The 16,320-nt window shown below is 46.5% G+C and overlaps 1 protein-coding gene across 1 annotated transcript in view; it reads right to left on the bottom strand.

Annotated features, from left to right (window-relative positions):
• BUB1B (BUB1 mitotic checkpoint serine/threonine kinase B) overlaps nucleotides 1-16,320 on the bottom strand; it is a 138,833-nt gene that overhangs the window by 83,819 nt on the left and 38,694 nt on the right. The window contains exons 7-8 of the mRNA XM_082275302.1: nucleotides 13,433-13,632; nucleotides 11,388-11,485 (exon numbers count right to left, since the gene is read on the bottom strand). Of these exons, the coding sequence (XP_082131428.1) occupies nucleotides 11,388-11,485; nucleotides 13,433-13,632 (298 nt within the window). The remainder of the gene's footprint in view (nucleotides 1-11,387; nucleotides 11,486-13,432; nucleotides 13,633-16,320) is intronic.

The raw sequence follows: 16,320 nt of genomic DNA on the forward strand, positions 1-16,320 counted from the left end.
CTATTTGTGGGGGGAAAATTACATAAATTTGGTTTAGGTACAGTGTTGCATGACCGCGCAATTGTCATTCAAAATGCAACAGCACTAAAAGCTGAAAATTGGCCTGGGCAGGAAGGGGGTGAAAGTGCCCTGTATTGAAGTGGTTAAGAACAAATTTAATCAACTAGGCTGCAAGTTGAAGGGAAGGACCTCCAAGGTGATATTCTCTTAAATATTACCTGTGCCATGTGCAACACAGGAAAGGCAGGGGGAGATTAGAGAGCTGAATGCATGGCTAAAGACCTGGCGTAAGGAGGGATTTGGGTTCTTAGAGCACTGGGCTCACTTTTCATTGGGGCGCAACCTATATGCTAAAGATGGTTTGCACCTAAGTAGGTGAGTTGGAAGCTCTGGTGCACGAGGAGAACTATGATTTAATTGGTATTGCTTAATCTTGGCTTGATTCTTCATATGACTAGGCTATTAATATTCCTGGCTATGCTCTCTTTCGGAAAGACAGGGTAAAAACGGAGGGGTGGTGGTGTCTGCCTCTATGTGAAAAGTGATCTCAAAGCGAGTGTGAAAGAGGACCTAGTTGATGGAGAGTGTGATGAGTCTGAAGCAGTATGGGTGGAAATGTACATGGGTGTGCGTAATACAAGGATTATCATTGGAGTTTGTTATAGACCTCCCACTATTAATGAGGAGGTGGAGACTCAGCTCCTGGCACAGATAGAAATGGGGGGTTTTAACTACCCAGATATTGACTGGAGTAATGGCACAGTTAAAGGGCAAAAATTTTAACTTTAAAAAAAAAAAAGGTCTGTATTCTTTCTTGGGTTTACTTAATATAAGTGGGCACTAACATTTTTTTTATGTAAAGTTGATCCAGGGAATATCCTATTGCCTCTCGGGGGATCAGGAAGCATTTTTTTCCCCTGCTGTAGCAAATTGGATCATGCTTTGCTGGGGTTTTTTGCCTTCCTCTGATCAACTGCGGGAATAGGGTTGTGTATATGGGATTGTATGGTTGGGTTTTCAATACTGGGTTTTTTTTTTTGGGTTGAACCAGATGGACTTTTTTTTTCAACCTGACTAACTATGCAACTATGTAACCAAATGGGAAGATAGCCAAAGGGAAGGTGGATGTGGCTAATCAGACTGGTGAACCATCAACCGCACCTCGTGGATCCCTCTCCCTATGGTGGAAAACTCATCACAATCAGGCGTTTGGATCTAATCACCATTCACCATTAAGCCGACAATCCTCCAGATTACAACCTTCCTCATAAGCTCAGACAGGGAGGGCACAATCAGCAATAAAGGTTTTAACTCCAATGTTTCCTAATAAGGATGACCCACAATCCAGCTGGACTCCTCAATCTCGTACTCTTACATGGGAGGCAGTGAACAAACAAACAAACGGAAAAGGGACACCTCATAGCGTAATTCCATATACCTTTAATGAATAAAAATACCCCCCTCCTAGATTGCACCTACAAATGTTCAATATAAAAACACACATCAAATGCACTTACAAATGGTCAATATAAAAACACACATCAAATACATCCGTCGGGTATACCGACAAGAAACCCGTCACGGCTGCCTCTCACCCCTGATCCATCCCGCGGTAACCTTCGGGCAGAGGAAGCCGTATGCCCTATGACGAAGTGATGACGAAACACGTTAGGGCGTGACCACGCGGCTTCATCTACGAATGTCTGAAGGCTTTCTCTGCCCGAAGATTACCGCGGGATGGACCAGGGGTGAGAGGCAGCCGTGACGTGTCTCTTGTCGGTATACCCAACGGATGTATTTGATGTGTTTGTATATTGAACATTTGTAAAAGCAATCTAGGAGGGGGGTATTTTATTAATTAAGGTATATGGAATTACGCTATGAGGTGTCCCTTTTCCGTTTGTTTGTTCACTGCTTCCCGTGTAAGAGTACGAGAGTGAGAAGTCCAGCTGGATGTGGGTCATCCTTCTAAGGAAACATTGGAGTTACAACCTTTATTACCGATTGTGCCCTCGTTGTCTGAGCTTATGAGAAAGGTTTTAATCTGGAGGATTGTCAGCTCAATGGTGATTAGATCCAAATGCCTGATTGTTTGCTGACTGTGGTGAGTTTTTCATCATAGGGAGAGAGATCCATGAGGTGCGGTGACGGTTCACTTACCAGTCTGATTAGCCACATCCACCTTCCCTTTGGCTATCTTCCCACTTGGTGCTTCTTTCTTTTGGACAGTTATTTATATGGACTCCTCATTTGATTGCTTCTTATTGTGTACTATTTAATGTGTGATGTATTAATGTTAGCTTTATGCTTGACTTTTTTATGAATGACAGCAATTTTTACACTCATATTTCCTTGATTTATAGCAGCAGCTCTATTCTATTTGGAATATCATTTTATTTTTCCACGGAGCAGGGTGGAGACTTATTACATTTTGTGATATTAGTTTCCCTTTATATACACTGTCTAAATCTGTGCTAGTGGCCAAGTCTCCTTTGCCAAGATAATCCATCCACCTCACAGGTGTGGCATATCAAGAAGCTGATTTAACAGCATGATTATTGCACAGGTGTGGCATAGGCTGGCTACAATAGGCCACTCTAAAATGCAGTTTTACTGTATTGGGGTCTTTGCATAGAGTTGATCAGGTTGTTGATTGTGGCCTGTGGAATTTTGGTCCACTCCTCTTCAATGGCTGTGTGAAGTTGCTGGATATTAGCAGGACCTGGAACACGCTGTCCTATACGACGATCCAGAGCATCCGAAACATGCTAAATGGGTGACATGTCCAGTGAATATGCTGGCCATGCAAGAACTGGGATGTTTTCAGCTTCCATCAATTGTGTACAGATCCTTGCAAAACAGGGGCGTGCATTCTCATGCTGCAACATGAGGTGATGGTCGTGGATGAATGGCACAATAATGGGCCTTAGAATCTAGTCCTGGTATCTCTGTGCATTCAAAATGCCAGCAATAAAATGCACCTGTGTTCGTTGTCCATAACATACACCTGCTCATACCATAACCCCACCGCCACCTTGGGCCACTCAATCCACCACCTTGACATCAGCAAATTGTTCACCCACATGACGCAATACACGCTGTCTGCCATCTGCCCTGTAGAGTGAAAACTGGGATTCATCAGTGAAGAGAAAACCCTTTTCCAAAGTGCCAGATGCCATCGAATGTGAGCATTTGCCTTCTCAAGTCGGTTATGAGCTTGCAGATGAGCTTCCCTGAGATAGTTTCTGACAGTTTGTGCAGAAATTCTTTGTTTATGCAAACTGATTGTTGCAGCAGTTGTCCCGGTGGCTGGTCTCAGACGATTTTGGGAGGTAAAGATGCTGGATGTGGAGGTCCTGGGCTGGTGTGGTTATATGTGGTCTGTGGTTGTGAGGTCAGTTGAATGCACTGCCTAATTCTTGGAAACGCCTCTGGAGACGGCTTATGGTAAAGAAATGAACATTCAATTCACGGCCAACCGCTCTGGTGGACATTCCTGCACTCAGCATGCCAATTGCACGCTCCCTCAAAACATGGGGCATCTTACACAAAAATAAATGGATTTTTGTAAGAACTTACCGTAAAATCCTTTTCTCTTAAGCTCATTGACAGACGTAGTCTTCTTGATTCTCAAGAGCTGGGTTATGTTGTCTCCGCAGGAGTAGGACTAGGCAGAATGACAAAAACGTTCTGGCTCCACCCTAGGGGGCAGTCCCTGAGGGTATATCCTCCCTCTCTCTGCTACAGGGAATCAGTTCTGTTTAAAGCAGTACAGAGAATTAACCCAACCCAACTCAATGATAGAGGGGCGGGTACTACGTCTGTCAATGAGCTTAAGAGAAAAGGATTTTACGGTAAGTTCTTACAAAAATCCATTTTTCTCTATCGCTCATTGACAGACGTAGTCTTCTTGATTCTCAAGAGCTGGGACATCCAGAAGCAGTGCCACAAATGAGGGGTGGGATTGACAAAATCAAATCCAATCTAGTAGGCCCAACCGGTGCCAAACTAGAAGTTTTAAAGGCTCATTATAAGCAAAGAATGAGACTAAAGAAAAATTTTCCAACGGAAAAAACCCTCGAGGTAGACCACTGGTCTCCTCAAATTGCGGCCTGCAAAACCTTGCGGCCAAATGAGGCATCAGACGATGCCATTACATCAACTTTATAATGTTTAGAGAAGGTATGCACCGACGACCAGGTAGCCGCCTTGCACACCTGGACCACTGACGCCTGATGGCGAAAGGCCCATGACGCACTAAGTGCCCGAGTGGAGTGCGCCTTAACAGGGAACGGGGGCTCCCGACCCTTAATAGAATAAGCCTGCACTATCGTCTGTCTGATCCATCTGGAAATGGTCGCGGCAGATGCAGGCAACCCCTTTTTGGGTCCATCTGGGATCACAAAAAGTGAATCCGTCTTGCGAAACGAGTCTGTCGTTTTCAAGTATACCCTGATCGCCCGGACCACATCCAAGGAGTGCAAAGCAAATTCCCGAGGATGACTGGGCTTAGGACACAGGGAAGGTAACACAATTTCTTCATTCAGATGAAATTCTGAAACTACTTTTGGTAGGAAGGATGGATTCGGACGAAGAACCACCTTATCTCTATGAACCACCAGATATGGTGAACGACAAGATAATGCGGCCAGTTCTGACACCCTGCGTGCAGAAGTAATAGCCACCAAGAAGGCCACCTTCTGGGACAACGTGGGTAGAGGAATCTCCCTAATATCTTCAAAGGGAGGTTTCTGAAGAACCGACAACACTAAATTAAGATCCCAGGGGGGTAACGGCGCGCGCACTGGCGGAGCCAGATGTCGCACCCCCTGGATGAAATTCCGCACCAAGGAATGAGTAGCCAACGGCTTCTGAAAGAAGATGGCTAATGCTGAGACCTGACCCTTGATAGTACTCAAGGCCAGTTTCTGCTCAACCCCTTGTTGCAGAAAAGCCAATATTCGACTAATCGAATAAGACCGAGGACGGAACCCCAAAGGTTCACACCATGCAATGTAGGACTTCCATGTGCGATGATAAATCTTTCTGGAAGTCGCTTTCCTTGCTTCAACTAGAGTAGGAATAACTGAAGCTGACAAACCTTTGTCTTTCAGCACCTGGGTCTCAATAGCCAGGCCGTTAAAGCCAGCGATCGTAAAGCAGGATGGAAGATCGGTCCCTGAGACAGTAGATCCTCTCTGAGAGGAAGTCTCCACGGGACGTCCGCCACCAGTCTGACCATGTCGGCGTACCAAGCTCGACGAGGCCAGTCCGGAGTTACCAGGATTACTGGGATTCCTTCCTCCTCTACCCTGCGAAGAAGTCTTGGCAGTAACGCGAGAGGAGGGAAGGCATATATTAGCTGGTATTGCCCCCACGGGGCGATCAGTGCGTCTGCGGTTTCTGCTAGAGGATCGCGGGAGCGAGCCACGAATCTCTGAACTTTCCTGTTGAATCGTGATGCCAACAGATCCACATCCGGGGTGCCCCACCGTAGGCACAACTGGTGGAAAACGTCTGGATGGAGGGACCATTCCCCCTGATCCAGGGTCTGACGGCTGAGATAATCTGCCTGCCAATTCTCCACCCCCGGAATGAACACCGCAGAGATTGCTGGAACAAATCGTTCCGCCCAGCGAAGAATGCAAGCCACTTCTTTGGCCGCTCGGACACTCTTGGTGCCCCCCTGGTGATTGACATAAGCCACGGCCGTGGCATTGTCCGACTGGATCCGAACCGGGCTGCCCTGGAGCTGCTCGGTCCAGTGAATCAGACAAAGTCTGATCGCTCTCAGTTCCAATACATTTATCGGTAATCTGGATTCTTCCGGGGACCAAAGTCCCTGGGCAGATAATTGACCGAGAATTCCTCCCCATCCGGATAGACTGGCATCCGTGGTCACTATCGTCCAATATATTGGCAGAAATGACTTTCCCTGGCTGAGCATTGGAGACCGAAGCCACCAAACCAGAGACTCTCTGGTCTGTTTGCTCAATCGTATCTGATTGTCCAGGGATTCCGGATTCCGATTCCATCTGAGGAGAATCTCTTGCTGAAGAATTCGGGCATGGGACTGGGCAAATGGGACTGCTTCGAATGAAGCCACCATCAACCCCAGAACCCTCATGCAAGTCCGAAGGGAAGACCAGCTGTTGGACAGTAACAACTGGACTGCTGATTGAATCTTTCGAAGTTTCCCTACCGGAAGAAACACTCTTGTCCTGACTGTGTCTAGAATTAGACCCAGATATTCGAGCCTCTGGGTGGGAACCAGAAAAGACTTTTGCTGGTTCACCAGCCACCCGAATTCCTGTAAAGAAATCATAGTAATTTCTATGTTTTGTAGCAAGGTCTGAGGAGACTCTGCATGAAGCAGAAGATCGTCTAGGTAACCTAGAATCGATATACCTCTTTGGCGCAGAAGTGCCAACATTGGGGCCAACACTTTTGTGAAGACCCGCGGAGCCGTGGCGAGACCGAAAGGTAATGCCACAAACTGATAGTGGTTCTCCTCTACGGAAAAGCGTAGAAAACGCTGATGTCCTGCGAAAATGGGAATGTGAAGATAGGCGTCCTTGATGTCTATGGACGCTAGGACATCCCCTGGATGCAGGAAGGCTGCTACCGTGCGAATGGACTCCATTCTGAATCTTCTTATGTTGACGAAAGAATTGAGTGCTCTTAAGTCCAGAATTGGACGCACTTTGCCCTCTTTCCTGGGTATTGTAAACAGGTTTGAATAAAACCCTTGAAACCGTTCTGTCCAAGGAACGTGGACTACCACTCCTTGTTGTAGTAGATCTGTGACTGCTCTCCGCAGATCTTCTAGACGATCCGGAGATAGTCGGATATTGGAAGGGAAGAATCGCGCCGGTGGGAGAGATCGAAACTCGATCTTGTACCCTGACTTTATGACTTCGCAAACCCATTTGTCCGGGATTCTGGAAAGCCATGGATCCGGGAACCGGCGAAGACGTCCCCCCACCCCAGTTATGGGTGGGGGCGCACCTTCAGGCTTTGGATGGTTTATCTTCAGGTCTGGAGGGGGCGGGCTTTTGCTTGCCCGACCAACGACCCCTGATGCCTCCTGCAGGAGGCTTGGAGGACTTAGTTTTTTCACCCGCTGGACGAAAAAACCTCTTGTGAGCAGAAAAAGAAGGCCCTCGTCTTTGACGAGTTCCTCTACCTTTAAAATTTTGCGGTAAAAAGGTGCTTTTTCCACCGGTGAGATCCTTAATGATCTCATCTAAGTTGGCTCCAAATAGACGTTCTCCTGAAAAGGGGATATTAGCCAATGCTTTCTTGGAACCTTGGTCGGCTATCCAACCTTTTAGCCACAGTGTGCGCCTGAGAACCACTGCTGAGACTGATGCTCGCGCCATTAATGGAGTGGCGTCTAACGCCGCATCACATACAAACTGTAACCCCTGTATCATTTGTTCCAACAAATCTGATACCGCCTGAGGGACTTCTTCTAAGTCCCGGCGTAACCACTTGGTCCATTCAGTTACAGCCTGCGAAACCAGACCAATAGCAATTATTGGCCTGAAAGCTGATCCAATCAAGGAAAACATGGTGCGAGACATAGCTTCTATCTTGCGATCCACTGGATCTTTAAAAGACGGAGCGTCTTCCAAAGGAATAACCGTGGCTTTATTCAATCTAGCAATTGGTGAATCCACCCCAGGTGGTTCTGTCCATTTCTTAATAAGGGTTTCCTCAAACGGATAACGCCTGTCAATGCGTTTGGAAATATTAAAAGTGCGTTTTGGCAGACGCCATTCTTCATCGATTGGATTGCCAAAACATTTGGGCAATGGAAAAACCTTTGCCACTTTGATGCGCTTTTTAGTCCCAAAAGGGATCTCAGTTTCAGCTATTTCTGATGGAATACCCTGTAACCTTAAGGTCTCTTGAACAGATACAATGAGTGCGTTTACCAACGCTTCCTCTCGGGCTATGGCTGATGCCGAAACATCCTCCTCACTGTCTGAAGAGACAGGACCCGAGACACCAATACCAGATGAAGTACCTGCAACTGCAGAAATAGGCTCAGAGTCTGAATCCGAGGTTTCAGATAATAAGGGGTTAGGCGGGGGTCGCTTTCTTGCGCCCTGTCCCTGACAAGCCACTTCCACCCGGGACACAAAAGTTTCCATAATGGCTGACAAAGATTCAATTGTCAATGGGGTGCTGGAGGATCCCGCAGACCCCTCGAGGGGATCCGGAGGAGATACATGAGTGGCAGGGTCCATGTTAATACAGGACACTTTTGCCAGCAATAAACAAAAAACTTCTTTTTTTTTTTTTTTTTTTTTTTTTTTGTGTGTCTCCCCCTAGCGCAATAGCGCCCCTCAGAGTACCTGCTTCTCGATCCCAGAGAGAGAGAGAGAGGGACCCCCAAGGCTCACCAACCGATGCAGAGCAGTTTCCAACAAACTGCAGCCAGCGTCTGTCTTACACAGACTGGAAGGAGCTGTTTGCTTTTTCCCGGGCAGAAGGCGTGGCTCCGCCCCCTGTGTACGCCTTCCGGCGTTCCCAGCCCTCCACGAGGACGCTGGGCTCACAAAACATGGCCGCCCCCATAGAAGAGACATAAGACTCCAAAAACATGGCGGCCGGCGTGACCTGAGGACATACATGCATTCGGTCTACGGCAAAATGGCGGCGGACCGCCGATATCGTCTTCCCAGCACATCCACCTGCACTCTGCTGAGAGGTGACATATGGATCTACAGAGATACACTGCACATAAGGTAGGATTATACCTCCTATGTTTGCTGTAATGTTACAGTCTGCTGGGTAGAGTGCTAGCTCTTGAACCAAGTCCACTTCCCACAAACACATGCTGTATTACAAGGGGGACTTGTAAGTGTCAGATATATACTGACCATATATGGAGGGGCCCATAATATATACTGCCTCATAAATGAGGAAAAAAGGGAACGTTTTACTCACCATACCGAACCGACAGGCACCCTCTCTTCATAATACCCTCTCCACCGATGTGGGGGTTTGTGGACGCCTCGACTCTCTGGTCCTGGCGTCCAAGCGAGCTTTTAACTCGCAAAGTCAGTCCCTTAACTGGGACTCCGTCGCGGCCGACTCAGCGCACTGGTCTGCACGCGCTTTTTAGGCAGAGACCGGGGTGACCACTGGATCTCACATCCAGCCCGTCGCCCGGCCCCGCATACTTACTTGAATATGTCGCGGCCGACCAAGCGCAATGCCTGGTCTGCACGCGCTCGTAGGCCGGCTGGGGTGACCACAAGTGTCGCCCAGTCCGGCATTTTTGCTTGAAGATCTCACAGGAAAAAAACACTGGAGAAAACTACCTAAAAAATGTCTTTTTCTTAAAGAAAAAAAAGTCTTGCCAGGACCAAAAGATCCCAGCAAGGAACTTAGGTCCTTACTCCTGACTAGACAGAAAAAAACTGATTCCCTGTAGCAGAGAGAGGGAGGATATACCCTCAGGGACTGCCCCCTAGGGTGGAGCCAGAACGTTTTTGTCATTCTGCCTAGTCCTACTCCTGCGGAGACAACATAACCCAGCTCTTGAGAATCAAGAAGACTACGTCTGTCAATGAGCGATAGAGAAAATACGTTTTTGTGTAAATCTATGCTTTGCTCACGCAGGGCAAAACAGATTCACTTTCACCCAGGCCTTCACAGGTGCATACACTTCCCTTTAGCTCCCCTGCAGCTCATCACCTGGGAACTGAAGAAAAACCTGATGCAGATTACAAGTCACTGGAGTCATAGCTTACACAGGACTATGGACCACTTTTTGAGCAATTTCAAACCAGGAGGTACTGGGTATTTCCTTCAGTTCCTGGCAATAAATAGAAGTGAGAGTGTAAAGGAAAAAGTAAAAAAGGAGAAGTCCAGGCAATACCTAACTAATGCAAAACCTGCTCTGTTCCACATTCTAAACCCAATTTATTTAACCCTGTAAAGCAGAAATAGCTGTACTTACCTATTCTGCAACCGATCCTGTCTCCAGCGGCAGAAGCTCTGTGCAAGAGAGGATCGACAATGGCTGTGAAACGCCTGGGAAGTGACATCAACCATAGAGTTACTATGGGGCTTCTGTTGTCAGATGCCTCTCCTGCACCCGCCTCCACGTCGAAGCCGCCGCTGACAGCTGATGCTGGGACCTGACCAGGTCAGCTGCAGAATAGGCAAGTACAGCAAATTCTGCTTTACAGGGTTAGATAGATTAGGTTTAGAATGTGGTACAGAGCAGGTTTAGCATTAGTTAGTTTTGCCTAGACTGCTACTTAAAGCGGTAGTATATTAATTTCTGGTACTTTTTTAGAATTTAAATCATATATGTGCGCATCACATCTCTAACCTTGTCCTTTGCCACTCACTTTTGCCATTCTCTTGATATTTGTCGTTCTTGCGAATGACGTCACCCGCGCATGCTCTGTGTACCCGGATTTTACGGCAAGCTAATGCTGCTGCCGGAATAATGCAGGGTCTATGCCGGGGCTGCGTCATTTCCTGTGCCGGACATAAGCCCTGTGCTCACACGAGACTCCGACAGCCCCATTCAGAAAATCCTCCACTACCCCATGTGACTTGCTACGTCACAGGGGAGTGCTAGTGGAGAGAGCCGAAGACGCGAAGGAGGAACTGCAGAGCTAGAGTGAAGAGGCTTGGTTTCGTCTGCTAGTGCGCATGCGCGGGATTTCTGAACACGACACTCAATGAGGGCGGAAATACTGCACAGATCGGGAGACGGAAACCACAGCAAGGATGGCGGCGCTATACAGGAGAAAAAACCCACCAGAACGGAACAAATTAAAGATGTAAGGAACATTTTTATTATATTATTTACATGCGATTTGATTTATAATGACATGTTACAGGCTTAGAATGGAGTTGGAGAGACTAAGGGCTGAGTATACTACCGCTTTAAGTTTGTTCTGCTGGCAATGGGGAAATAATAGCCAAGTTGTTCTTTGTTCTGAACAGGTAAAATGTAGGTTTGCTTTAACACTGGAGTGACAAAGTATTTGACAACATACCCAATACAACCAACACAGATCATCTATAATAGGAGTAAATGATAAAAGCAACATTTACTGTTCATAGTCTACTAAGATGTCAAGCAACAGCCCAATGGTTAAAAAACGCTGCAACAGTCATTACCTGTGCTGCCTAGGACTGCTGCTAATGTTTGATTGCAGTTTAAAAATGAAGGTGAGAATAGGGCAGGTTACCATGTACAACACAGGCAGACAGATAATAATGGACACTACAGTCATTCTTTTAAACATTCTTACTTCCTTCTTTACATGAAAAATACCACAAAAACAATGATATACATTATGTACTGTACGTATCTGCAAAGTTGTAAAAAATGCCTGAATAAATCTTACACTGTCTGTTGCTCGGCCAATTCATCCACATAGGGTGTGAAGCTGGGAAGACTTGGAGTTGAATCATGGCTGGAAGTCTGATGGGTGCTGCGTGGTGGCTAAAACAAAACAATCATAAAAAAATATAACTGAAAGTTCAAAGCAAACTGATAGTAAGGTTTTTCCCGTTTTCTGTTCATAGTACAGGTCTTGCTGTATTAAAAGGAGAAAGCAGCTCAGCCAATGGTAAAAAGTATCCGTGGTTCCCCGGGCTTTTCAAACCTTCCCAGCCTTGCGTGAGGACCACAACCTCGCTCCTGGCGAATTATTTCGCTACTTGCAACTGAAACACTTCTTTAGCCAGAACACACCGGCGCGCGATAGCTCCCATGTGTTCTCCACCTTTGAACGGGCTTGCAAAACAGGGGGCTCATCTCTGATCTCTATGCCCAACTTCTATCGGTTCAAGAGACCACCCCCCCGGCATATGCTTCCAAATGGGAAAGGGACCTACACCTCTCCTTGGAAGACTCTGACTGGATCCAAATTTGGCAAGCCACTAAATCGGCTTCCCCAAATATTGTAGCCTTGGAGACAAATTACAAGGTCCTTACCAGATGGTACTTGGTCCCAGCCAGAGTCTCCAAATATGTGCCACAGTACTCACCTCGTTGCTTTCGTGGTTGCGAGTCCCTAGGTACCCATGCACACATTTGGTGGGAATGCCCCACGGTCCGTACCTTTTGGTCCGAAGTCTATCGGGTTTTATCTACAATCTTCCACACACCCCTTACCCCTGATCCTGCTCCTGAACTGCAAGCCACCTCACCTCACACGTCACCAGTTTAAACTTTTCCTGTATGTCACCACGGCTGCGAAGGCCTGGAAAAACTTCCTCCCTTTGTTTCCTTACCACGAAAAATAGAGTCACTCAAGCTATGATCCACGCTAAAACTGAAGCTATCCTGCTGGATAAACTCATACCTTACGAAAAGCTTTGGAAACCATGGATTGACAACTGCCTTCCGATAGGCTTTGATGAATCCCTTGTACTAGCTTGACATGTGGTCACCGATTCCCTATTGGTATTGTCGCTCTGAACCACATCAGTGGCCTGGGACTCCCTCCTGGCACCTTTCCTCCCCCGCATAACCCCCCCCCCACTGTTTTGCCCTTCTTCCCCCCCCCTATCCTTCTTGCCCCTCTTACTACCTTCTTCCCCCCCCCCTTATTGCCTCGAGTTGGCCGCTACCTAATTTGTTTCCCTGTTGTGGCTGGACCACCAACTTTTGCTGCACTACGGCCTCCTCTTTTGCCCTACCCCCAGCCGCCCTTATGCACTGTGTTTATCCTTTGTACTTGTATACCGGGGCGCCCAGCTTGCCCCTTTCCTATTCCTAAACCTGACTGTTATGCTACTACTTGCTGTTCATGATGTCATTTTGACGTGTATTCATCTGTTATGCACCATTGTTACCTACTGGTATTGTTTTGTACTACATTCCTTCTGCCTTAATAAAAACCGTTTGAACAGAAAAAGTATCCGTGGTTTATATAATACATTAAACCACGCTAATAATAGTTTATACCAAACTCTAAATTTCATCTATGCACTAGCGTTAAAGCTTTTGTACTTTTTTGCCATGCATAAAACCAGAGCTTGGAAAGCCAAGTATGAGAAACTTCACAATATGGAACTGAATACAAACTACTGTAGTTGATACGGTAGAGTAATTGCAACGTGAAATGCTTCATGGCAACCAATCAGAACTCAGTTAATTATTCAATTCTTTACGGCAATTTGCAAATAATTATTGCGTTATCTCCGATTCATCATCCCAGTTCAGTCAAGTTGCTGACCCTGCATGATGCCTGAACAAAAGAGGACTTGATCGGTTACATTATATCAGATGAAAGCATTGCCTGGGGAAGTAATGATCTTTGTAAGATGTAACGAATACCTGTAAGTGTGGGAATTACAAATTCTTAACATGCATGCACCTAAAATCAAAAATATCTGATGCTAGATGTTTAGTAGTCTTTTAAGACATGCGGTTTCTTCTTACCCGGCCAGAGCTCCAGGGCCCTGCTTTGAGTTCATTTTCTTTGGCCCGTGATTGAGGCAATGCTGCCCAGGGTTGAGCAGCAAGTGTTGGTTGACTTTCAGGGACACGAATGCCTGTATTTTCATCAAACACAGCAAAACCAGTCCGGCTGGGGATTTGTTGCGGGGGAGCCATCGGAGCACTAAAACTCTGGCTAGAGCCTATAAACAATTAAAAAAATAATAAATACTATAATCTGGTAATTTGCTCCTTCAAATAATGCTTAGAGTCAATCTAAAGCCCTATTTAATTCCACTCAGAGTGAAACCAGCATTTGTAAAAAGGCATGATAGCATGTTAACATTAACAGGTAAATTGGGAGTGGCTGGGAAGTGAACAGAGCAGGACATGTGCAGGCTGAGCTCCGCTCCTGTCCACTCCAGAATTGCATCCTTATCAATGTGTATCAACGTTCCAGACTCACTTGTGGCTCATCCTGCAGTGCTCTTACAGGTCTCTGGCGAAGCTCTAGACACCTAAAATGCCGCGAGTTCCTCCTGCTCCTCGCCTCGGAGGGCCATCTTGGCCATGAGGTCTCCTTGTGCTGCAGTCTGGACAGGCACGCAAACAAACGTGGAGGAGGAGACTGGCTTGGCTCCTACAGACTTTTTGGCGGCTATCACCTCCTGCAAAGAAACCCACACCTCCAAAATAGGCACACTGACACCATCAGCCTCAGTCATTATATGGAGAAAGATCAGGGACGGTTCAGAAGCCCAGTCTCGTTATATCTACCATCGAGGACACAATCCAGACGGATTCTAGGGAGATCCGGACACTGCAGCGCCAGGTAAAAGCCCTTCAAGAGAAGTCTGTAGGTATCGGGAACAGACTCCGCCGTAATAACTTGTGGGTGGTGGGACTTCCTGAATAGGAGGAGGGCCCTAAACCCACAGAGTTTGCTGCGCTATTCCTCAAACTGCCTCCTACATTTGTGGTTGAGTGCGCTCATTTGTTCTTTTAGTGCAGTGCTCCGGCAGGGAGCTTGTTTTTTTTCTCATGGAAGTTACTAATTTACGGTCACTTTTTCTTTCTTTGGTGCACTGGCTCTTGCTTCCCGTCAGAGATCTCTCCAAGTCCCCTATGTTGTTATCCTAGTACGGTTATGTTAGTTGTTTTTTTTTTTTTTTTTTTAATGGTATCTAAACCTATGCAACTCAGTTCTTTCATGGAATGTCAGGGGTGTGAACTCCAAATTTTAAATATGCCCTCATGTTTTAATATATTTAGCTCCACATCCCTCTTATTGTCATGTTACAAGAAACGCATCGGATGGGTAGCAAAATACTTGCCTCGAAATGTCCTTGGATCCAAAAGACATTTCACGTTTATTCATCCTGATAATTACATGTGGTCAAAAGTATATTATTGTTAATGTGCATTTGCCACCACCTTTTAAAGGCCGATCTACTGTATTTAAGTTGGCCCCGCATTGTCCAGCAAAAATCCTGTTTATGGGTGACTTTAAAGCCACTTTATCACCTGTTTTGGATAGGCCTGTCACCTCTAACTACACAAGCAATATGTAGACATGGCAGCACTTTCTACTGAAATTTGACGCTGGAAGTATACCCAATCTAGGGCATACTTCTGCTTTTCAGCAAAGAACACTAATAGGTAAATTAAATTTAGTTATAGTAAACTCAGCCTAAGGGTCCATTCAGACTAGCGCGACTTGTCAGGCAACTTGTCAGCCTGACAAGTCGCGCTTGGTCGCTAGCCATTGATTAGCACAGGACCCGTTCTAATAGGAGCGACACAAGTCGCTCTGACTTAGAAAAAGGGTCCTGTACTACTTTGGGGCGACCTGGAGGCGACTTGCATTGACTTCAATTATATGAAGTCCGTGCAAGTCGCGCCAAAGTCTTTTAACGTTTTTAAATCAAAATAATAAACAGATTATACTCATCTGCTCAATACCGAGCCTCCTTATCTGCGGTGCTTGCTGTGGGGGCACTCACCAGGAGGGAGGGGCTAGGAGAGCAGAAGAGGGACCCGAGAAGAGGAAGACCAGGGCTACACTGTGCAAAGCCAACTGCACAGAGCAGATCAGTAGAACATGCTTGTTATTTTTGTTTAAAAAACGAGACTTTACAATCACTTTAAAACATCTAACATCTTTAAATATCTCACAAAATTCAGCCATTCAAGGAGATTCTTACTATGCAAAGGATGTACGCACCCAAATATGACTGATGATTGCAAAAAGGGCACAAAAATTCTTCAATACATTAAGATAAAAAGCCTTCTGTGTCCATCAGTTCCCCTCAGCCCCCCTAATACTTACCTGAGCCCCATCTCTCTCCAGAGCGGCGATCGGTGCTGCGGTATGTCACTCTGACACACCGCATCTCTGATCTTGGTAAAGAGCCTACTGACGTAGGCTCTTTACCATGTGACCAGCTGTGTCCAATCACAGCTGGTCACATAGTAAATAGGAAGTGCTGTAGGAAGTGCCGTTGATCGGCTTTCCTCTGTTCGTGCCTGACAGGCACGAATAGAGGAGAGCCGATCTGCGGCTCTCCTGACAGGGAAGGGGGGTCTGTGCTGGTAATCAGAGCATTGATTACCAGTGCAGAGCCTTGGGGGGGGGGGGGGTGCCACTAGAGCCACCAGAGATGCCCACCCATGACCACCAGGGATGGTAATCAGGGCTCAGGGAGCCTGCCAGTGGTGCCCTCCCCATCAGTGCTGCCCACCATTGCCATCTATCAGTGCCGCCCACCAGTGCCATCTATCAGCGCCGCCCCATCAGTGCTGCATATTAGTGCCGAAAAAAACGTATCCATTTACAAAATGTTATAACAAACAAAAAATCTTTTTTTTTTTTTCCCTCAAACTTTTCGGTG

Source organism: Pelophylax lessonae, assembly GCF_965119305.1.
Source record: "Pelophylax lessonae genome assembly, chromosome: 13".
Classification (NCBI taxonomy): domain Eukaryota; kingdom Metazoa; phylum Chordata; class Amphibia; order Anura; family Ranidae; genus Pelophylax; species Pelophylax lessonae.